We start from the raw sequence: 18,259 nt of genomic DNA on the forward strand, positions 1-18,259 counted from the left end.
ATATTTTGAAAAGAAACTTTTAGAAAAATAAAGGTAAATAGAGGAAACTTACCTGTGTTTTGAAATCAACTACATATATTTTCATTAAAATGTCTCATCAGAGAAATTAAAAGACACGTGAATGTCACACACAGCCCAGCTCCTGTCCCAGCAGTTTAACCCATCCAGCATTTCAACTGCTTAGCTGTGCAACCTTGGGCATATCATTTATCCCCTCAGATCTTCAGTGTCTTCATTTATAAAATGGGGGATAATAATAGTATCCATTTCATAGGAATGATGCCATTTAAATAAGGTCATCTCTGTAGATGTACAGAGTGTGTTTGGCACAATCAGTTGAAAGAGGATGACAAACAATGAGGGGTATTTGGATAATTGACTAGAAATTTGGAAAGCAGAAGCGTTTAGATCCTCAGTTGCATCAGATGTAAAAACACAAACTCAAAATATAGGAAATAACCTTTTCAGTGATACCAAGACTAACAATAGTCATACAAATAAATTATATATGAAGGGATGAGTTAAACTGGAGTGGGGGGCTGTTGAAGGGGTGGAGCCTGCCTTCCCCCGGGAGAGGGGCTGCGCATGCCACCATTCAGTCTCCATTTCAGCCCTGTTTCTTACCCCTGTCTCTTCTGTGTCTGGTGTCTCTGATTCCAGAGCAAATTGTCCTTCTCCAGAGAATAAACTCTAGTCTCCTTTGGGATGAAGGAAGGTGGTAATGTAAACTCTTTTACAAAAACAAAGATAAAGTCATGTAGTTAATCAGCCCTACTTAACTGCATTTTAAACAAATTAACTTTAAAATACCCTTCTATCTTAAAAGTATGTCAGTTATGATTCACCATTCTTAGAGGCTTATAAATTCCGATCCATTTGCAAAGAAAAAAAAGGAAACGGAAAGGTTTCCTCACCTATAAAATCTAGGTGAGACAGTATAGGAACTGCCTTTCTCTACTGTCATCATAGATATGTAATTCAATTCAGTTCAAATCAAAGCAATTCAACAAATATTTCTTGAGTCCCTACTGTGTGCCAGGCACTATTCTAGGCACTTATGATACACTGGCAAACAAAACAGATCCTGCTCTCATGGAACTTACATATTAGTAAGGGGAGACAATAGTAAATAATAAGCATAGTAAATATGTAAATTATCTAGTATGTTAGGTGATATGTGATATGGACAAAGAAAGAATAGAACAAATTAAGGGGGGGTTGGGAATATTGAAGTTAGGGGGTAAGGGACAGGTTGCAGTATTAAGTAGCATGGTCAGAACAGGCTTTAGTGAAAAGGCAACATTGAGCAAAGATGAGAAGGGAAGGGTAGGATGTCTGAAGGAACAGCTAGTGCAAAGGCTCAATGGCAGGAAGAGGTTGGAGTTCAGAAGAAAGGTCTAAGCTGGGGACGTGAATTTGGCAATTAAACAGAGATAGTATTTTAAGCTATAAGACATTATATGAGATCACTGAGGCAGGGACTCACTGAGGCAGAGAAAAGTGATGGTCATGCCTTTCACTAAAAGAAGCAATCAGAGAAACCCAAATTCTTGGGAAATCTAAGACCATGGAAACATGGACAAACATATATAAGGAACAGTGAGCATCCTCACTCTGTCCTCTGCCCCTCAAAGTCATACAGGACCTAAGAGTTAGAAGCCAGTTGTTTTTTGTTTTTTTTAAAGTAAATATACTAATAGAAAATATCTAGAGATAATGGTATATATTCTGGATTAACAGCTTTACTTTTGATAGTTCACACAATGCTCAGGCAGTTGAATTGTTTGTTCTTCCATTTAAGAGTAAGAAGTTGAACTTGACCAATCTTCAATTATGTTTGGAAGGATGCAGTATTTATAAATACAGTGAAGTACTATGAATCAACTCCTCCACTTCTTCTCTCATACTTTCCTGCCTCAGTTTGGCCCATGGTCACTTTCTCCCTGGTCCTCTTTGGTGGGTCTCTAGATGTGTTTTTCTGGGGCTATCTCAAAGACCCTCCCACTCAGCAGAAAGCACATTTTTGAATCTAATACTGTACATTTGGCAAATGGAAAGTCAAAAACAATTAAAATGGCAGCCACCAATCTTAATATATCTATCTTCAAAAAAACATCAATATGTATTAAGGAATTATGGCTTAATTTTCTTACCTGTAATAATGGCATTGCAGTTAAGTCTTAACAGAGTGGTGGTTACCTTTTAGAGATACATCTCAAAGCACTTGTGGATGAACAAGAAAGCATCATTATGAACTAAAGTCTGCATAAATATCTCCATAAATAATTCCTAGGTTTCCACAATAGCATCATAATTGTGATTTAAAAAAAATTTTTTTGCAACAAAATACCAAAGGAATTGGTAAGGAAATAAGATTTTTGGCATAGATATAAACAAACATATAAATTTGACATTAAATGACAGTCCATGTAATCATTTTACATACTCTATAGCAGGAGTGGCAAACTACAACCCTCGAGCTAAATGCAACTCAAATTTGTCTTTTAAATAAAGTTTATTGGAACACAGCTACACCCATTCATTTGTCAGTGGTTCTCAAGTAGGAACTACCTTGCCCTCCAGGGGACATCTAGCAATGGCTGGGGAAAGTTTTGGTCATCACAATGGATGAGGGGACTACTGGCATCCAGTGGCCAGGGATGCTGCTAAACACCCTACGATGCACAGGATGGCTGCCCATAACAAAGTATCTGGCCCCAAAATATCAGCAGCACCAAGATTGAGATACCCTGATTTATATATTGCCTCTGGATGCTTTTGCACTAAAATGGTAGAGTTGAGTAGTTCTGACAGAGGCCATATGGCCTACAACACCTAACATATTTACTATCTGGCCCTTTATAGAAAAAGTTTGCCAATTCCTCTTTATAGAAAACCATAAAATATAAGTATCTCATGTATAGCACATTATCTATCAAGTCTAGAAAAATCCCTTTAACATTATTTCTTCTAGAAATGAGACAACTGACATTTTTATTTATACCTCTTCTAGCCATATAAAGAGCTATAGTAAAGATTATATTTTATTCTGATTCATTAAAGGGATATTTAAAACAGTGACTCTCAAAGCCAATCACAGATCACTGGCCTGTTGTGATGATTTCACTGGCCCACAGTGAAATGAGAAAAATAAAGACAAATTTGGGAGATTTTCATAAAGCTAAGTTAATTCAAATGTAAAGGGCTGTTCTCTATGAATATATCCTTCCTGTATTTTTAAATATTAAAATGCCCTTTCTTTTCTGAAACAATGCAGATAATAGGTAGTGCTTTTTTTAATATGGCAAAATTAATAGTTGTAACATTGGGTCAAACCATTAAAAAATAATTATTGGTTCTTGAAATCCAAAAGTCAGAAAACCATAGATTTAGAGGTTTTTGCTCCGATTTGGGGATTCTTTGATGTTGAACATATTTCACATATCATTGCTGAAGGTATTTCTTAAATGTGTTTTGCAATGTCGAATGAGTGATGAACTACAGCTGAAGGCTTTTCCACATTCATTACAATCATATGGTTTTTCTCCAGTATGAATTCTCTGATGTTTAGCAAAGGATGAATCATGCCTGAAGGCTTTCCCACAATGACTGCATTTATAAGGTTTCACTCCAGTATGGACTCTTTGATGGATAGAAAGATGTATTCTCTGGCTAAAGGCTTTCCCACATTCCTTACATTTATATGGTCTTTCCCCAGTATGAGTTCTCTGGTGTTGAGTTAGGTATGTGCTGTGGCTGAAGGTTTTACTGCATACATTACAAACATAGGGTTTCACACCAGTATGAATAATCTCATGTTGCCTGAGGTGTCTAATCTGGAAAAATGCTTTTCCACAGTCTTTGCATGTAAAAGGTTTCTCTCTGACATGAGTTCTCAGATGCTGGATCAGCCCAATGCTCTGGCTGAATGCTTTCTCACATACACCACATTCATAGGGTTTCTCCCCAGTATGAATTCTAACATGTTGAGTAAGAGATGATGGATGTCTGAAGGTTTTCCCACATTCTTTACACTCATAGGGTTTCTCACCAGTATGGATTCTCTGATGTGGAATAAGGGATGAACTTTGGCTAAAGGCTTTTCCACATTCTTTACATCTGAAAGGTTTCTCTCCGGTATGAATTCTCATGTGTTCTGTAAGATGAATGAGCTGTTTGAAGATTTTTTCACAAATATTACATTCAAAGGTTTTCATTCTTGTATAATTCCTTGAGTGATTAATCAAACCTAAATTGTATCTACTTTTCCTTCTAGATATGTCATATTTATGGTGTCTTTTTCTTGGAGGATCTATTGGTCCTGGAATAACTTTTGAGTACACATTAATACTTTTCACACATCTGTTAGATTCTTGGCCTCTCTCCTGTGTGAGTGTTTTCTTGTGGATCAAGGGGATTTGCCCTGCACCCATTCCTTGGTTCTCCTCGTGGTTTTCTAACTTATGACATTTGGAGTCCCTTCCCAACGTGGAAACCAAGGTGCTTCCTCTTGTGGACCTTTCCATCATCAGGTCATGGTGTAATTCTTCCCATGAGATGTCACTCTTTAAGATTGACTCTTTGGTTTCTGTTTCATCCTCCAAGTCTGAAAGAAATCCAAAAATATAAATAACTCATATTCACTGAACTTTAAAAAATAAATGGCCACAGTGAGAACAGGAGGGAAAAAAAATAATATATACTAGGTACAGGAGGGTTGGACTGTCTTCAAATAGGATCCTGCCACCTAGAGAGCTGATGTGAAAGTAACAAGGTGGTCAACACAAAGAAGCTGTTAAAAGTATGTAAGGTGACTTTAAAAATTGGGAGGAGTTCATCCATGAGAATTGCAAGAGGAAATGGGCTAAGATGAAAGCATCACTGGAAGGGCAAATATCAGAGATAAGACAAGGAGATAAGAATTCTAACATGATATCATCTCGAGCTTATATTTCTATGACAAAATTTTATTTACTTAGAAAAATTTAAGTATCTCATACTCTGTGCATGTTAAAATGAAACATCAAATAATATAGAAATGCATTCACTGAAAAAGGATAGCCTCTCTCAATCTCATCCCCATTTCCTTTAATCTCTTAGGATTTTGGAATGCATCTGTTCAGACATTTCTCAATAATATACACATGTGAATGTGTGCATTTGTGTATATATGGTCATAAATATACATTTCTACCCAAAAAAGGGGATCATAGAATACATATAGTTCAGCATCTGGGTTTTTTTTAAGCTCAATTATATGTCTGTACATTTAGATTTATCTCATTCTTATTAACAATTGTACTATATTCTACTTACAAACATATTTGTTTGACTTTACTAAAAATTATTTAGGTTGTCTCTGATTTTTCACTTTGTCATTATATGTAAGTTTGTGTACACTCCTGTCAATATTTCATAGGATTTACTAAAAAGAAAGTATTGGGTATGAGTATGTGGGCTATCACTGAATATGGGTGCCCCTCCCTGCAAACTCACTGGATTTTTATCAATCTTCATGATTTCTGCCTACATAAGAGGTGAAAAATGATTTCTTAATTTGTGACAAAACATTAATTACACTGTAAACTCTTAAAAGATAGAGAATATGTATTTTATCCATAGTATATATGACACAGCATTTTTGGATGAGGGAGTTTCCTGGATTTTTACTCTCTATTCCTATCCAACCATTCTGGACCCTGTCATCCTAAAGCACCAACATTTCCAGTTCATGGCAAAATCTTAGTCCCCAGAATGTCTAACCTCATTTTAGTAATAGCACATACAAAGTACTTGGTAATAGCGAATAAATTTTGGAGTGGACTCAAAAAGCAAGTAGAGATGTTTGGATTACTTACTACAGGGAATAAGAAGGCATTTAACTTTTCTTTTTAGGGTAAAAAAAAGATAAATGTGATATTTCAAGTGGTCAAATCTGGCAGTAACATTCAAAATGATTCAGAAAGAAAAGGAAGACATCAACAAATGCAACTAGAAATTATAGTAATTGGCATGGGATGATGGGAACCTGGCTTAGCAAGGTCAACAGAGATGAAGAGTAGAAGTGGACCTAGCAGGTAATATCAAAGAAAAAACCACGGAGAATGAGGGAAAAACAGAGTAGAAAGCATGATACATTCTTGCTGATACCATGATTTCTAGTCTCAGAGGCTAAAAGAACAGGATGAGTCAGGATAAGAACTTTGTTTGAGAGAGAAGATAGCTTCTGTTTTTGGATATGCTGGGCTTGAAGTAACAACAGCATGTCTATATAGAGATGTCCCAAACACCAGGGATATGTGAGAATAGAGTTCATATGAACATATATGACAAAGATGAAAATATGGGGACTATAGATGTCAAAGGGATAGTTGAGACCATCATAATGCATTTGTGGGAGTTTGTGCAGAAACAGAACAGCAGTGTAAAAGACAGAGGCTCCTCAGGGATTGTGGCAGAGACTGTTGGCCATTCTGAAATCTCTTCTCCCTACTTCTGGACACACAACTATACTATATTTCTCAATCTTCCTTGAATTTGATTGAGTGAAGTGACAAAGGTCTCCCCCATTAAGTGAATGAGAGTGAAAAGCGATGTTAGCCATTCCAGTCTGGCCCGTAGAAACCACCCAAATGAACCCCTCTGTGCTCTTCTTCTACTGCTGGCCAAACTTAGTTGATGAGGAGGCCCTCGAGGATGATGGAACCACCATGTGCAAGGAATCTCTGTCCCTGAATTGTCAGGGGGAAAAGAACTGTCCACTGAACTAAACAGATCAATACACGAGCAAGAAAGTCCTATTCTGTGTGAGCCAAACTTTAGAGTCTATATACTATAGTAGTTTAGCTTAGCCTAAAAAAGTTGTCAATTATATATCTGCATTAAAAAAGGAGACTGATGAGAAGCATTGAAGAAGCAATAAGAGAGATAGAGGAGACAAAAATTATTGAATTAGCTGGTGGAAGAAAAGATACCAAGAAGGTGGTGTGGTCTATATAACCTAATGCTGCCCTGCAGGACAGCACCATAAGAACACAAACTGTGGCAGCTTCCCTGGTGGCGCAGTGGTTAAGAATCCGCCTGACAATGTGGGGGACATGGGTTCAAGCCCTGGTCCAGGAAGATCCCACATGCCACGAAGCAACTAAGCCAGTGTGCCACGACTACTGAGCCTGAGCTCTAGAGCCCACGAGCCACAACTACTGAAGCCCCCATGTCACAACTACTAAAGCCCATGCACCTAGAGCCTGTGCTCCACAAGAGAAGCCACTGCAATGAGAAGCCCGTGCACCACAACGAAGAGTAGCCCCCACTCGCTGCAACTAGAGAAAGCCCGTGCGCAGCAACAAAGACCCAATGCAGCCAAAAATAAAATAAATAAATAAAAATTTTTAAAATAATTTAAAAATAAAAATGGGTTGTAATTAAAAAAAAAAAGAACACAAACTGTGGAGTCAGAATGATTAGACAAATACTGATTCCACCAAGTAGTAGCTAAACAATCATGTACAGATTTCTTAACCTAAGAGACTTCTTTTCCTCATTTGTAAGGTGGGGTTAAAGTAGGCACAGGACTCGCAGAAGCCAGCTTGGAAAACAGTGTCATTATTACTGTTACATTATTACTGAAGTTGAAGAAGACTATTAAAAGCCATTGGATTTGGTAAGAAGGAATTCTGTAGTGACTTCTCAAAGAGTCATAAATTATCTGAAATAAAAGTTAAATTACACAAGTTAAAAAGAGAATCAGAATTGAAGATATGGTCATAGAATAAGATTTAGGAAAAAATTTTAAATGGAATCATCAGAGAAAGTGAAAGTCAGGATACAATAACATAAGGATCTGGTGAAGGGTACTGTCTTTATGAGGCGAGATCCATGGATAACTGAATGTATAGGAGAAAGAAACTATGATCAGGGTAAGGTTTAGAAGGCTGGAGAAAGCAAGAAAACCACAAATGTCAGGTCAGGAGAAATGGTGAAGGCTGCTAACCCTGATGAGAAAGGCATCTCTTTTCCTCTGACTCCAAAGAAACTAATGAGAAGAGGCAAGTGCAGGAAAGGGGGGACAGAGTGGTAATCAGGTTTCTTGTGGGTCTCACCCAGGTGGCTGCAACCTCCCCAGTGGCCTGGAGAAGACTTTAAGCCGAACTCTCTGGCAAGCATGACAAAGGCTCCATCTGCCTTGCTCTTACCTGGAGTTGGACCTCCTGAAATCTCTCTCTCCATCAGCCATGGTTCTTCTCCCTTCTCCAACTGGGAAATCACACCAGGTTTGGAAAGCTGATACCCTGCTTGTGAAGAAGAAGAAAACTACATGTGCTGAGGTCAAAGAGGCATCCCAAGAATTTAAAGATAGTTCTTTGTTATTCAGGCCTTCTGAAGGGTAGAGTAGAAAGACCAGAGCAGAAGACCACAGCAATCCTGACTTGATGTTCAGAAGGAATTAGAAATCTCTAACACAGAACCCAAAGACCAAGCATACCACTTAACTTAGAAATAAAGATTGTTATTCCAATAGACAGGTTCTAGTTACAAAGGGAACCCATCCTTACCCACTGAGACCAGGTTCCCATAGTTCTCCAGCATCACCTCCCGGTACAGATTCCGGTGAGCAGGGGCCAGCTGCCCCCACTCCTCCTGGGTGAAGTCCACAGATATGTCTTTGAAGGTTAACAGTTCCTAGAACATCAAATATGTTCCTTTTCAGCCAGAGTTAGGAAGTTGTTCTAACCTTGTCTAGATGCTAAGAGATTTTAGCCAAGTTTTCCTGGATACCCTCTTTTTTTTTTTTTTTTTTTTAAATAAAAGCAAATCCATCATAGGGTTGGAGAAACTCAGCAGAGATTCTCCTCAGGCTAGACAGGTCTAGTCTGTGTCAGTCTGTATGTAAGGACTTAAATTTATGAGGTAGCCTGCCACATGTGGGAGCCCATCTCTGATGCAGGAAAGGCTAGAAAGAGATCTCTTTGTCATCAAGCCTCTGCCAGTTCCTACGGACACCCTCTTGAAAACTGGCTGATTCTCTGCTGGAGGTTACAAAACAATGCAGGGAGTGTGTAAGCTGTCTTTTCCAACTCACAATTTGGTTGAAGGCAAAATACTCATGAACTGTATTAAAGAAGGTCACAGAACAGTATATAGTAATTTAGGTTAAGGACAATAAAAATCAGGAATATTTGAGAAAGGAAAGGGTTCAAAAGGGGCTAAGGCCACAAGAGAAAACAGGGACCCTGGTTGGGCTGAAAGAATTGGTTAAAATGAGAACATTTCGGGACTTCCCTGATGGTCCAGTGGTTAAGAATCTGCCTTCCAATGCAGGGGAAGCAGGCTTGATCCCTGGTCAGGGAACTAAGATCCCACGTGCTGCAGGGCAACTAAGCCTGCGCGCTCTACAGCCTGCGTGCCACAACGAAGAGCCCGCTTGCTGCAAGGAAAGATCCTGCGTGCCACAACTAAGACCCGACGCAGCCAAATAAATAAATTTTTTTTAAAAAATGAGAACATTTCAGCATGGATAAGACCCTTAGCTGGGTATTTCTGTTAGTAAAAAAAGTATGTGAGAACAGCACATTTTTAGAGGGAGCACGAATTCTGCCTAGTAAGGGAGATTCCTTGACCAAAGCAGACACTGCATTGTGAGGTACAAGAGCCTGTTATGAATGATCTACACAAATTAAATAACCATTTGGGTTATTTTTTAAAAATATTACCAAATGCAAAGAGAATCCAGAAGCCGGAAGGCTGAGATAATAACAAATTCCTTAAGTATGGAATTAAGACTATTTTAATGCTTTTTATGTATTGTAAATAATTCTGGAATGCATTTTAGGCCTACTAGACACTAGCCTCCATATTTAACTGATGAATTTGTGGAAGGTTAAAGACATGGGACTAAACCCTGTACCATGTGATTTTGGAAGTTATGATCACTCCACTTTAAAACTCTTCTGTTCTCTAATAATATCTCCTTCTATAGTGGTTTTCTCTGATTACTCTCTAATTCTCTTGAGTTTCTCTATGCTTCCAGGGTTTGGCTGTGCAGAGCTTTGCCTGCTAGTGTCACTGGTTTTCTGATGAGCTCATGTATGATACACAGACACTATTAAACTGCTCTTGGAAGTTCTCCTTCCTTTTCTTCTTAGCCTGTTTAGTTTGTGTCCTTTAGGACCTGTCAGTAGCTTCTCTACTCATTTCTCTATCATCTGTAATTCTGCTCCAGGACATGACCAAAAATCCTTTCTTAAAGGTCATTAATGAAGTGTATACATCTCCAAGAATATCAGAACCTCTCTGTTCATTTTAAAGTGTTGCTTTAAATATTTTACAATGTTTGTCTTTCCCCTGGATGACATCTTGAGATGCTTAAAGGCAAGAATTATATAATATACTTTTTCTCTCTCTTACACACACACACACACTCACACACATGATTTTTAAATTTGTTGTATAAATGGCTAGAGGCTTGCTAGAAACAAGAGGGTTTCTGAGGAAGGTTATTACAGGTGGGGAAAATGCCTGTGAAATCAATCCATGCAGCCTGGTTTCCAACAGGCTAAGAAAATCCAATCCAGGAAGTCGAGTCAAAGAAAATTGAAGCCAGGGCTCTTAAAATCTGAGAAACAATTTCAAGAAAGTGACAGGAAACTCCAACCTACCTGGGATTCTGCTGTCAGGGACCCAGATGCCACTTCATCCTCAAAACTTTCTCCCCGGGTCTCATCAGCATCCTGAGATAGCAGAACTGGGAAAGGAAAAGAGCTATGAGGTTTGCATCTTCCCAGATCCCCCAAATAGAAAAACTGTCTGCAGACCTGCTGAATCTGGCCCCTCTCTCAATACATTCAATACAATGAGGGACATTCAGAGCAACTCAAGAGCAGGCTGGCGCCTCCTTAATGAGGAGGATCTGCAGTGCGTTGATTGGGGGATTAAAGTTTCCCAATGGCCAACGCTGGTCCAAAAGCACAGACCTACCAGGCCATTCCTTTGTACAAAAATCCTGAAAGGTTCCCCACTTTCAAGAAAGAAAAATCCAAACACTTTACCATAGACTTCAAGATCCTCCACAACCAGTCCAAAACTGCTTCTTCAAGTATTACCTGCCTCTAAACACCATCCTTCATCCTCTGGACACACCCACCACATAATCCTATTCACCATTCTTTGAACATACCTGGATAGCACCCACCTCAGTACTTTCCCCCAAGTCCTACTCGGTGAAAAACTGAGGTATCCTTCTAGACCAGTTTGAGTGAAGTTTTCTCAGAGCCCCTTAATGAGAGGAAAGCTTCCTCTCCCCTGAATTCCTCCAAAGCTTTTTAAAAAATTAATTTATTTAATTTTGGCTGCATTGGGTCCCCATTGCTGCGCGCGGGCTTTCTCTAGTTGCGGCGAGTGGGGGCTACTCTTCGTTGCGGTGCGTGGGCTTCTCATTGCAGTGGCTTCTCTTGTTGCAGAGCACAGGCTCTAGGCACGCGGGCTTCAGTAGTGGTGGCTCGTGGGCTCTAGAGCACAGGCTCAGTAGTTGCGGCACACTGGCTTAGTTGCTCTGTGGCATGTGGGATCTTCCCTGACCAGGGCTCGAACCTGTGTCCCCTGCATTAGCAGGTGGATTCTTAACCACTGCGCCACCAGGGAAGCCCCAAAGCTTGGTTTTTATCTCTACTCTGGTATCTATCTCAGGCTGTCTCCTATTATATTTATTTTTATACTTATCACTGTCAATTGAGTATTAGTATGAGTATATGCATAGAAACTGTATCTGGTTCATTTTTTCCCATCTGCTACTTAAACACAACTAAATTACGCCAGGCTGCTAGAATTCAAGAAATACTGGCTGAAATTTGACATATTAAAAATATGAACTAGCAATTAAGGCACATGAATTATTGTCCTTGTATTTTTCCCTTAACTTTTTATCATGAATATTGAACACCCATATATCTAACACATTAAATGGTCGTTAACATTTGCCATATTTGTTTCATCTATCTATATTTTTTTCTGAACCATTTCAAAGTTGCAGAAATCATGATACTTCCTCCCTAAATACTTCAAAGAGTCTTCTCCTGCAAAACCATGATACCAATTATCACATTTCAGAGAATTAACAATAATTCCATAGGATCATCTAAATATTCAGTCCATATTCAGATTTCCTCAATTGTTCCCAAACTGTCTTTTATCCTAGAGTTTTTCCAATTAAGGCTCACACATTTTAAGTGGTTATTATTCAAAGACTCTCTTACTCTAGACAGTACTTGCCTTTCCTTCATGTCACTGGCATCGACTTACTGTATCCTCATGGTGGGGTTTCTCTTATTTCTCCATCCCCTGTATTTTCTTTAAACCAGAAGTTCCACGTTTAAGATTAATTTGGATCAGGTTAAACATTTTAGGCAGGGATTCTTCATGGGTGATACAATGTGCTTTATATTACATCACCCAGAAGGCACAAAATGTCAGGTTATCCCATCACTGGGACACTTGGTTAAGATAGTGATCACTAGGACCTCCCTGGTGGCGCAGTGGTTAAGAATCCATCTGCCAATGCAGGGGACACGGGTTCGAGCCCTGGTCCGGGAATATCCCACATGGCTGCAGAGCAACTAAGCCCATGCGCCACAACTACTGAGCCTGTGCTCTAGAGCCCGCAAGCCACAACTACTGAAGCCCGTGCTCCGCAACAAGAGAAGCCACTGCAATGAGAAGCCTGCACACCACAACGAAGAGTAGCCCTGCTCGCCACAACTAGAGAAAGCCCGCACGCAGCAACGAAGACCCAACGCAGCCAAATATAAATACAATTATAAAAAAAAAAAGATAGTGACCACTAGATCTTGTCCCTGAAAAAGTATGTCCTTTCCCTGGCATTTAGCAAGTGATTTGTGGGGGCCATACCTTGACACCATGTGAATATCCTATTCCCTACCAACCTTCCAATTACTTCATTTACAGTAAAATATTCTATCATTCTCTCTACATGTATTATTGGCAGGTATTCTCTGAAAAGGATGTAAAAAGCAAGGTAAATGCATCCTTCATTCCCATAAAAATCTATTTTCAACATAAGAAATCAGTGTATTAATCACTTCCAATGTGGCAGATGAGTTTTCTCCCCCCCTTCTCTGTTATATTTATTTATTTTGGGGGGGATTCCTAAATTCTTTTTCATTTTTAAAAATTTTTATTGGAGTGTAGTTGCTTTACAATGTTATGTTAGTTTCTGCTGTACAACAAAGTGAATCAGTTATACATATGCACATATCCACTCTTTTTTAGAGTCCCTTCCTATTTAGGTCACCACAGAGCATTGAGTAGAGTTCCCTGTGCTATACAGAGTAGGTTCTCATTAGTTTTCCATTTTATAAATAGTAGTGTATATATGTCAATCCCAATCTCCCAATTCATCCCATCCCCCCTTCCCCCCTTGGTAACCATAAGTTTATTTTCTACATCTGTGACTCTCTTTCTCTATTTTAAGCGTCATCATGAATGCGTGGAATTTTACTTATTTAAGGTGTTACAATCAATCTGGACACTTAGGGCTTCCCTGGTGGCACAGTGGTTAAGAATCTGCCTGCCAATGCAGGGGAAACGGGTTCGAGCCCTGGTCCAGGAAGATCCCACATGATGCAGAGCAACTAAGCCCGTGCATCACAACTACTGAGCCTGCATTCTAGAGCCCACGAGCCACAGCTACTGAAGCCCATGCTCTGCAGCAAGAGAAGCCACCGCAATGAGAAGCCCGCGCACTGAAATGAAGAGTGACTCCCGTTCACTACAACTAGAGAAAGCCTGCGCCCAGCAACGAAGACCCAACGCAGCCAAAAATAAAATAAATAAAATAATAAATAAATAAATAAATAAATAAAAGGTCCTTTAAAAAAAAATCTGGACACTTAAACGGTCCCCAATTTGAACCGGGCTTCTGCATCCTTCTGGTAGACGTCCATTGGTCTTTGAGCTCTTCCTTGCTATTCTAGCACAAGATACTCCGGTCTCACCTGGTACTTTCCCTACTGCCTTCTACTTCTGACCTACCCACCCAATACCTGGACAGGTCATTCATTTGATTCACATTTCCTCACTGTAAAATAAGGAAAATCAGGCAAGTCCTCCCAGCCCCACGCACCCATGGGGAAGATAAAAAGAAATAACATACACAGTCATGACACTGAAATATTAGTTTTAGTCTGAACTAACCACTACTACTTGGGAAAACCCCAAGCCAGGAGCAATAATCAAGAACTCCAGAGACCTTTTACCTAAGCAGATGCTTCTTCCCAGCTGCCCACTTTCCTTCCCACCCTAGACGATGCTGCTTTGCCTCTCTCCCACCCAGCAGTCTGTTCTCACCTTCTCCTTCAAACATCTTAGTCACGTCCTCCCACAGGGGCGCCCCCTCCGTGGCCTTCTTTGGATGGTGCAACTTCACCCAGGTGCTGGCCTCGACGGGCAGGGTGATTAGGAGTCTCTGAAGCATGATAACTTTGGCGCTCCTTTCTGGCGAACTGTAGCTCAGCTCACAGGGCAGAGAGTCCTGACTGGGCTTGTCCACTTTTGATGAGGAAACTGCCGGAAACTGACAGGAGGCTTCACAGTTGCACAGGTGTCCTCCACTCTCAGGAACCCGGCGAACATACAGCACCAAAATCCGGAGTCTGGACCTTTTTACTCCCTAGGCTCTCAGAAACACCTCCCATCCTTGCGCTCCATCTGTCTCCCCAGCAGGCAGCGGGAGGCTCCAGACGTTTATTCTAAATCGCCAAGTCTACAGGCCCCTAGCCATGCTGGTTAGAAAACATCAGAGTCAGCAAAAGGATCCGGAAAGTTCAATCACATGGTCAGAATTCTAGAACTTGCACCAATCACTGAACATTGTTTACAAAAGATACATGGAGACCGTGGATATATACAGTCCATATGGTCCAAAACACCGCGCTGGGGTCATGAAGCATAAAGGGATAAATAAAACCCAATTCTTTGTTTTAGGCAGCACTAGGTTTAGAGTAGTCTGAGATTTGGAATTAAAAAGGATCTCTGGCTTTGAATCCCAGCTCCTTCCCTTGCCGGCTGCGGCAAATCCCGTAACCCCGCTAATCCAGTTTCCTCCTCCCGAAATGGAGAGGATAAACCTTTTCTCCAGGGCTGAACCGCCCGGCCCTGCCCTCGCAGCCTTTGTCTGAGCCGACTCTGGGGCGCGGGGCACACTGCGCGCCACGGGTGACAGCGGGCGGGGCCGAGGCGGCGCTACCCGGCTTGTCCCCTCCCCAGACCCAGGGGAGCCCTGGCTCACCCCTCTCACCAGCTCGGGCCTCACGCCCTAGCCCTCCCGCCGCGACGGACCGGTCTCCGCGCAGTGCCAAGATGCCCCACGTAGCGCAGCCCGGCCGGTGCGCCTGCGCGGCAGCAGCCTCTGCGCGCGGTTCCCGGCGTCCTGCGGGGCAGCCTGCCAGCTCGCCGGCGCCTCCCGGGATGCGCCCCGGGATACTGTCCCATCATTCTCCGTTTGCACGCAGCTCGGGACCCGAACCCAGGGAGAAGCAGCCTGCTCCTGCGGAAGGAAACAAAGCCTGTGTTCCCGTCCCCGCCGAGACTACTGAATAGAACCGGCTGCCCTCTGCCAGGCATAGATGTGTGTATGTTTCCGCCGGGAGATTTGAAACACTTGACAAAGGGAAACATCTGTATCTCTTTTTTGTCGAAACAACATTGGTGTAAAAGGATCCATACCACTTTCACTTAATATGTACGTGGAAAAGACTGAAAGTGGAATGGAATCCAGTGTTTCATTAAAAGAATACCACGGTCAGGTAGTTGTTTGTCCTAGTATTCAATAAGTTCTTAAGTTAATTGCTTTCCTTATATTTCTAAAATGCCACAAAATAACTGTTACCTGTAATCTCACCAAGCAGAGTAACCATTGCTAACATTTGGTGCACAGACACCTACACACACACAATTTTTAAAATGCATTTTTATGTATTTTCTGCAAAAACGATTATACTGTAATGCTGTTTTATTTTCTACATCAATAGCCTACAAAAATAACAATTCAGAAAATAGAATAAAACTATGTGATTGCTGAACTTCCCTGGTGGTCCAGTGGTTAAGACTCTGCGCTTGGGCTGCAGGGGGCGCGAGTTCCGTCCCTGGTCAGGGAAGTTCCGCTAGCCGCGCGGTGCGTCCAAAGACAAAAATCCACAACAAAACAAAAAAACTATGTGATTGCTAGCTATTATGAACTGAATGTCTGTGTTTCCTCACCCAGCTCTCCAAATTCATATGTTGAAGCTCTAATCCCCAGTGTAGCTATATTTGGAGTAAGAAAGTACAGATCTTGGACTTCCCTGGTGTCACAGTGGTTAAGAATCCACCTGCCAATGCAGGGGACATGGGTTGGAGCCCTGGTCCGGGAGTATCCCACGTGCCGCGGAGCAACAAAGCCCTTGCGGCTGGGAGCCACAACTACTGAAGCCCACGTGCCTAGAGTCCCTGCTCTGCAACAAGAGAAGCCACCACAATGAGAAGCCTGCACTGCAACAAAGAGTAGCCCCCACTCTCTGCAACTAGAGAAAGCCCCTGAGCAGCAACGAAGACCCAATGCAGCCAAAAATAAATTAATTAATAAAATAAATTTTTAAAAAAAAGTACAGACCTTCCTGGGCTTATGATGGGGTTACATCCAGATAAGCCCATGATAAATTGAAAATACAGTAAGTCAGAAATGCATTTAATACAACTAACCTACCAAACATCATAGCTTAGCCTAGCCTACCTTAAACGTGCTCAGAACCCTTACATTACCCTACAGTTGGGCAATATCATCTAACGCAAAGCCTATTTTATAATAAAGTATTGAGTATCTCATGTAATTTACTGAATACTGCACTGAAAGTGAGCAAAATGGCTGTGTGGGTGCAGAATGGTTGTAAGTACATTGGTTGTTTATCCTTATGACTGTGACTGACTGGGAGCTGAGGCTCACTGCCACTGCCCAGTATCAAGAGAGGGTATTATACCAAATATTGCTAGCCCAGGAAAAGATTAAAATTCAAATTATGGTTTCTACTGAATACATATCACTTTCACACAACCGTAAAGTTGAAAGATTATAAGTTGGGGACTGTCTGTGATTAAGATTAAATGAGGTCATAAGGGTGGGGCCCTGATCCTATAGGATTAGTGTCTTTTTAAGAAGAGACATCAAAGGGCTTAATCTCTCTCTGAAGGCAGACCCTGAGGAAAGGTAATATGAGGATTTAGCAAGAAGTCACCATATACAGACAGTAAGAGAGCCCTCATCAGAAACAGCTCCTGCCAAATCTTGATCTGGGACTTCTAGCTTTCAGAACTGTGAAAAAATAAATTTCCATTGTTTAAGCCACCCAGTCTACGATATTTTGTTATAGTAGCCCAAGCAGACTAACACACCAGCATATAGTATTTACAGAGTATGAAGCTTTGTTCTAAGTGCATTACATATTTTTTTAATTAATTAATTATTTTTTTTGGCTGTGTTGGGTCTAAGATGCTGCATGTGGCTTTCTCTGGTTGCAGCAAGCGGGGCCTACTCTTTGTTGTGGTGCCCAGGCTTCTCACTGCAGTGACTTCTCTGTTGTGGAGCATGGGCTCTAGGCACATGGGCTCAGTAGTTGTGGCTCGCAGGCTCTAGAGCACAGGCTCAGTAGTTGTGATGCACGGGCTTAGTTGCTCTGTGGTATGTGGGATCTTCCCAGACCAGGGCTTGAACCCGTGTTCCCTGTGTTGGCAGGCGGATTCTTAACCACTGAACCACCAGGGAAGTCCCGCATTACATATTTTAACCAATGTAGTCCTCATAACAACCCCTTGAGGTAAATGCTATTATTATTCCCACTTTGCAGATAAGAAAACTGAGGTTTGGAGAAGTTAAGTAACTTGCCCTGCATCATACAGCTTGCAAGTGGTGAATCCAGACAGTCTGTGCTTCTGTCTACTACTCAACAAAAAAACAGCATAAATATAGTAAAAAGTTAATGGTAGAGTCTAGGTAGTGGTACATGGATGCTCACTGTAAAACTCTTTCAACTTTCCTGTATGTTTGAATATTTTCATAATAAAATATTGGAAAAATATTGCTAAGAACGAACAACAAGAGTTATGCAGGACATTATAAATAAAACCACAAAAGTTACTGATTTAAATGGCGAGAATTATGATGTACACCATGTTCATGGATTGGAATAGAACATTCTAAATATGTCACTTTCCC

The 18,259-nt window shown here is 41.0% G+C and overlaps 1 protein-coding gene and 1 non-coding gene across 4 annotated transcripts; both read right to left on the minus strand.

Annotated features, from left to right (window-relative positions):
* Positions 1-3,373: 3,373 nt before the first annotated feature.
* ZFP69B (ZFP69 zinc finger protein B) lies at positions 3,374-14,620 on the minus strand. 3 transcript variants are annotated; one of them, XM_029227114.1, is made up of 5 exons: positions 14,362-14,614; positions 10,659-10,744; positions 8,556-8,682; positions 8,196-8,291; positions 3,374-4,606 (listed from the first exon to the last, which is right to left on the minus strand). In XM_029227114.1, the coding sequence occupies exons 1-5, from the start codon at positions 14,486-14,488 to the stop codon at positions 3,438-3,440; spliced, it is 1,605 nt and encodes a 534-aa protein (XP_029082947.1). In that variant the 5' UTR covers positions 14,489-14,614; the 3' UTR covers positions 3,374-3,437. The 3 variants fall into 3 exon arrangements, with proteins under 3 accessions (XP_029082947.1, XP_029082948.1, XP_029082946.1); XM_029227113.1 differs by having other exon boundaries at positions 3,438-4,606; positions 8,196-8,294; positions 14,362-14,488; XM_029227115.1 differs by lacking the exon at positions 10,659-10,744 and having other exon boundaries at positions 14,362-14,620.
* LOC114900169 lies at positions 8,921-9,016 on the minus strand. The gene has a single exon (XR_003794784.1). It is a non-coding gene; the product is annotated as a small nucleolar RNA SNORA12 (small nucleolar RNA).
* Positions 14,621-18,259: the final 3,639 nt, after the last annotated feature.

The sequence above is a fragment of the Monodon monoceros genome, unplaced genomic scaffold (genome assembly GCF_005190385.1).
Source record: "Monodon monoceros isolate NGI ecotype Baffin Bay Population unplaced genomic scaffold, NGI_Narwhal_1 Super_Scaffold_18, whole genome shotgun sequence".
NCBI lineage: Eukaryota > Metazoa > Chordata > Mammalia > Artiodactyla > Monodontidae > Monodon > Monodon monoceros.

Coding starts and splice junctions, on each gene's coding strand:
- ZFP69B (XM_029227113.1), bottom strand. CDS start 14,488: ATGCTTCAGAGACTCCTAATCACCCTGCCCGTCGAGGCCAGCACCTGG. Junction 10,745..14,361: donor TAAGATGTTTGAAGGAGAAG/GTGAGAACAGAC, acceptor TTCCTTTCCCAG/TTCTGCTATCTCAGGATGCT. Junction 8,295..8,555: donor TGGGAACCTGGTCTCAGTGG/GTAAGGATGGGT, acceptor CTTCTTCACAAG/CAGGGTATCAGCTTTCCAAA.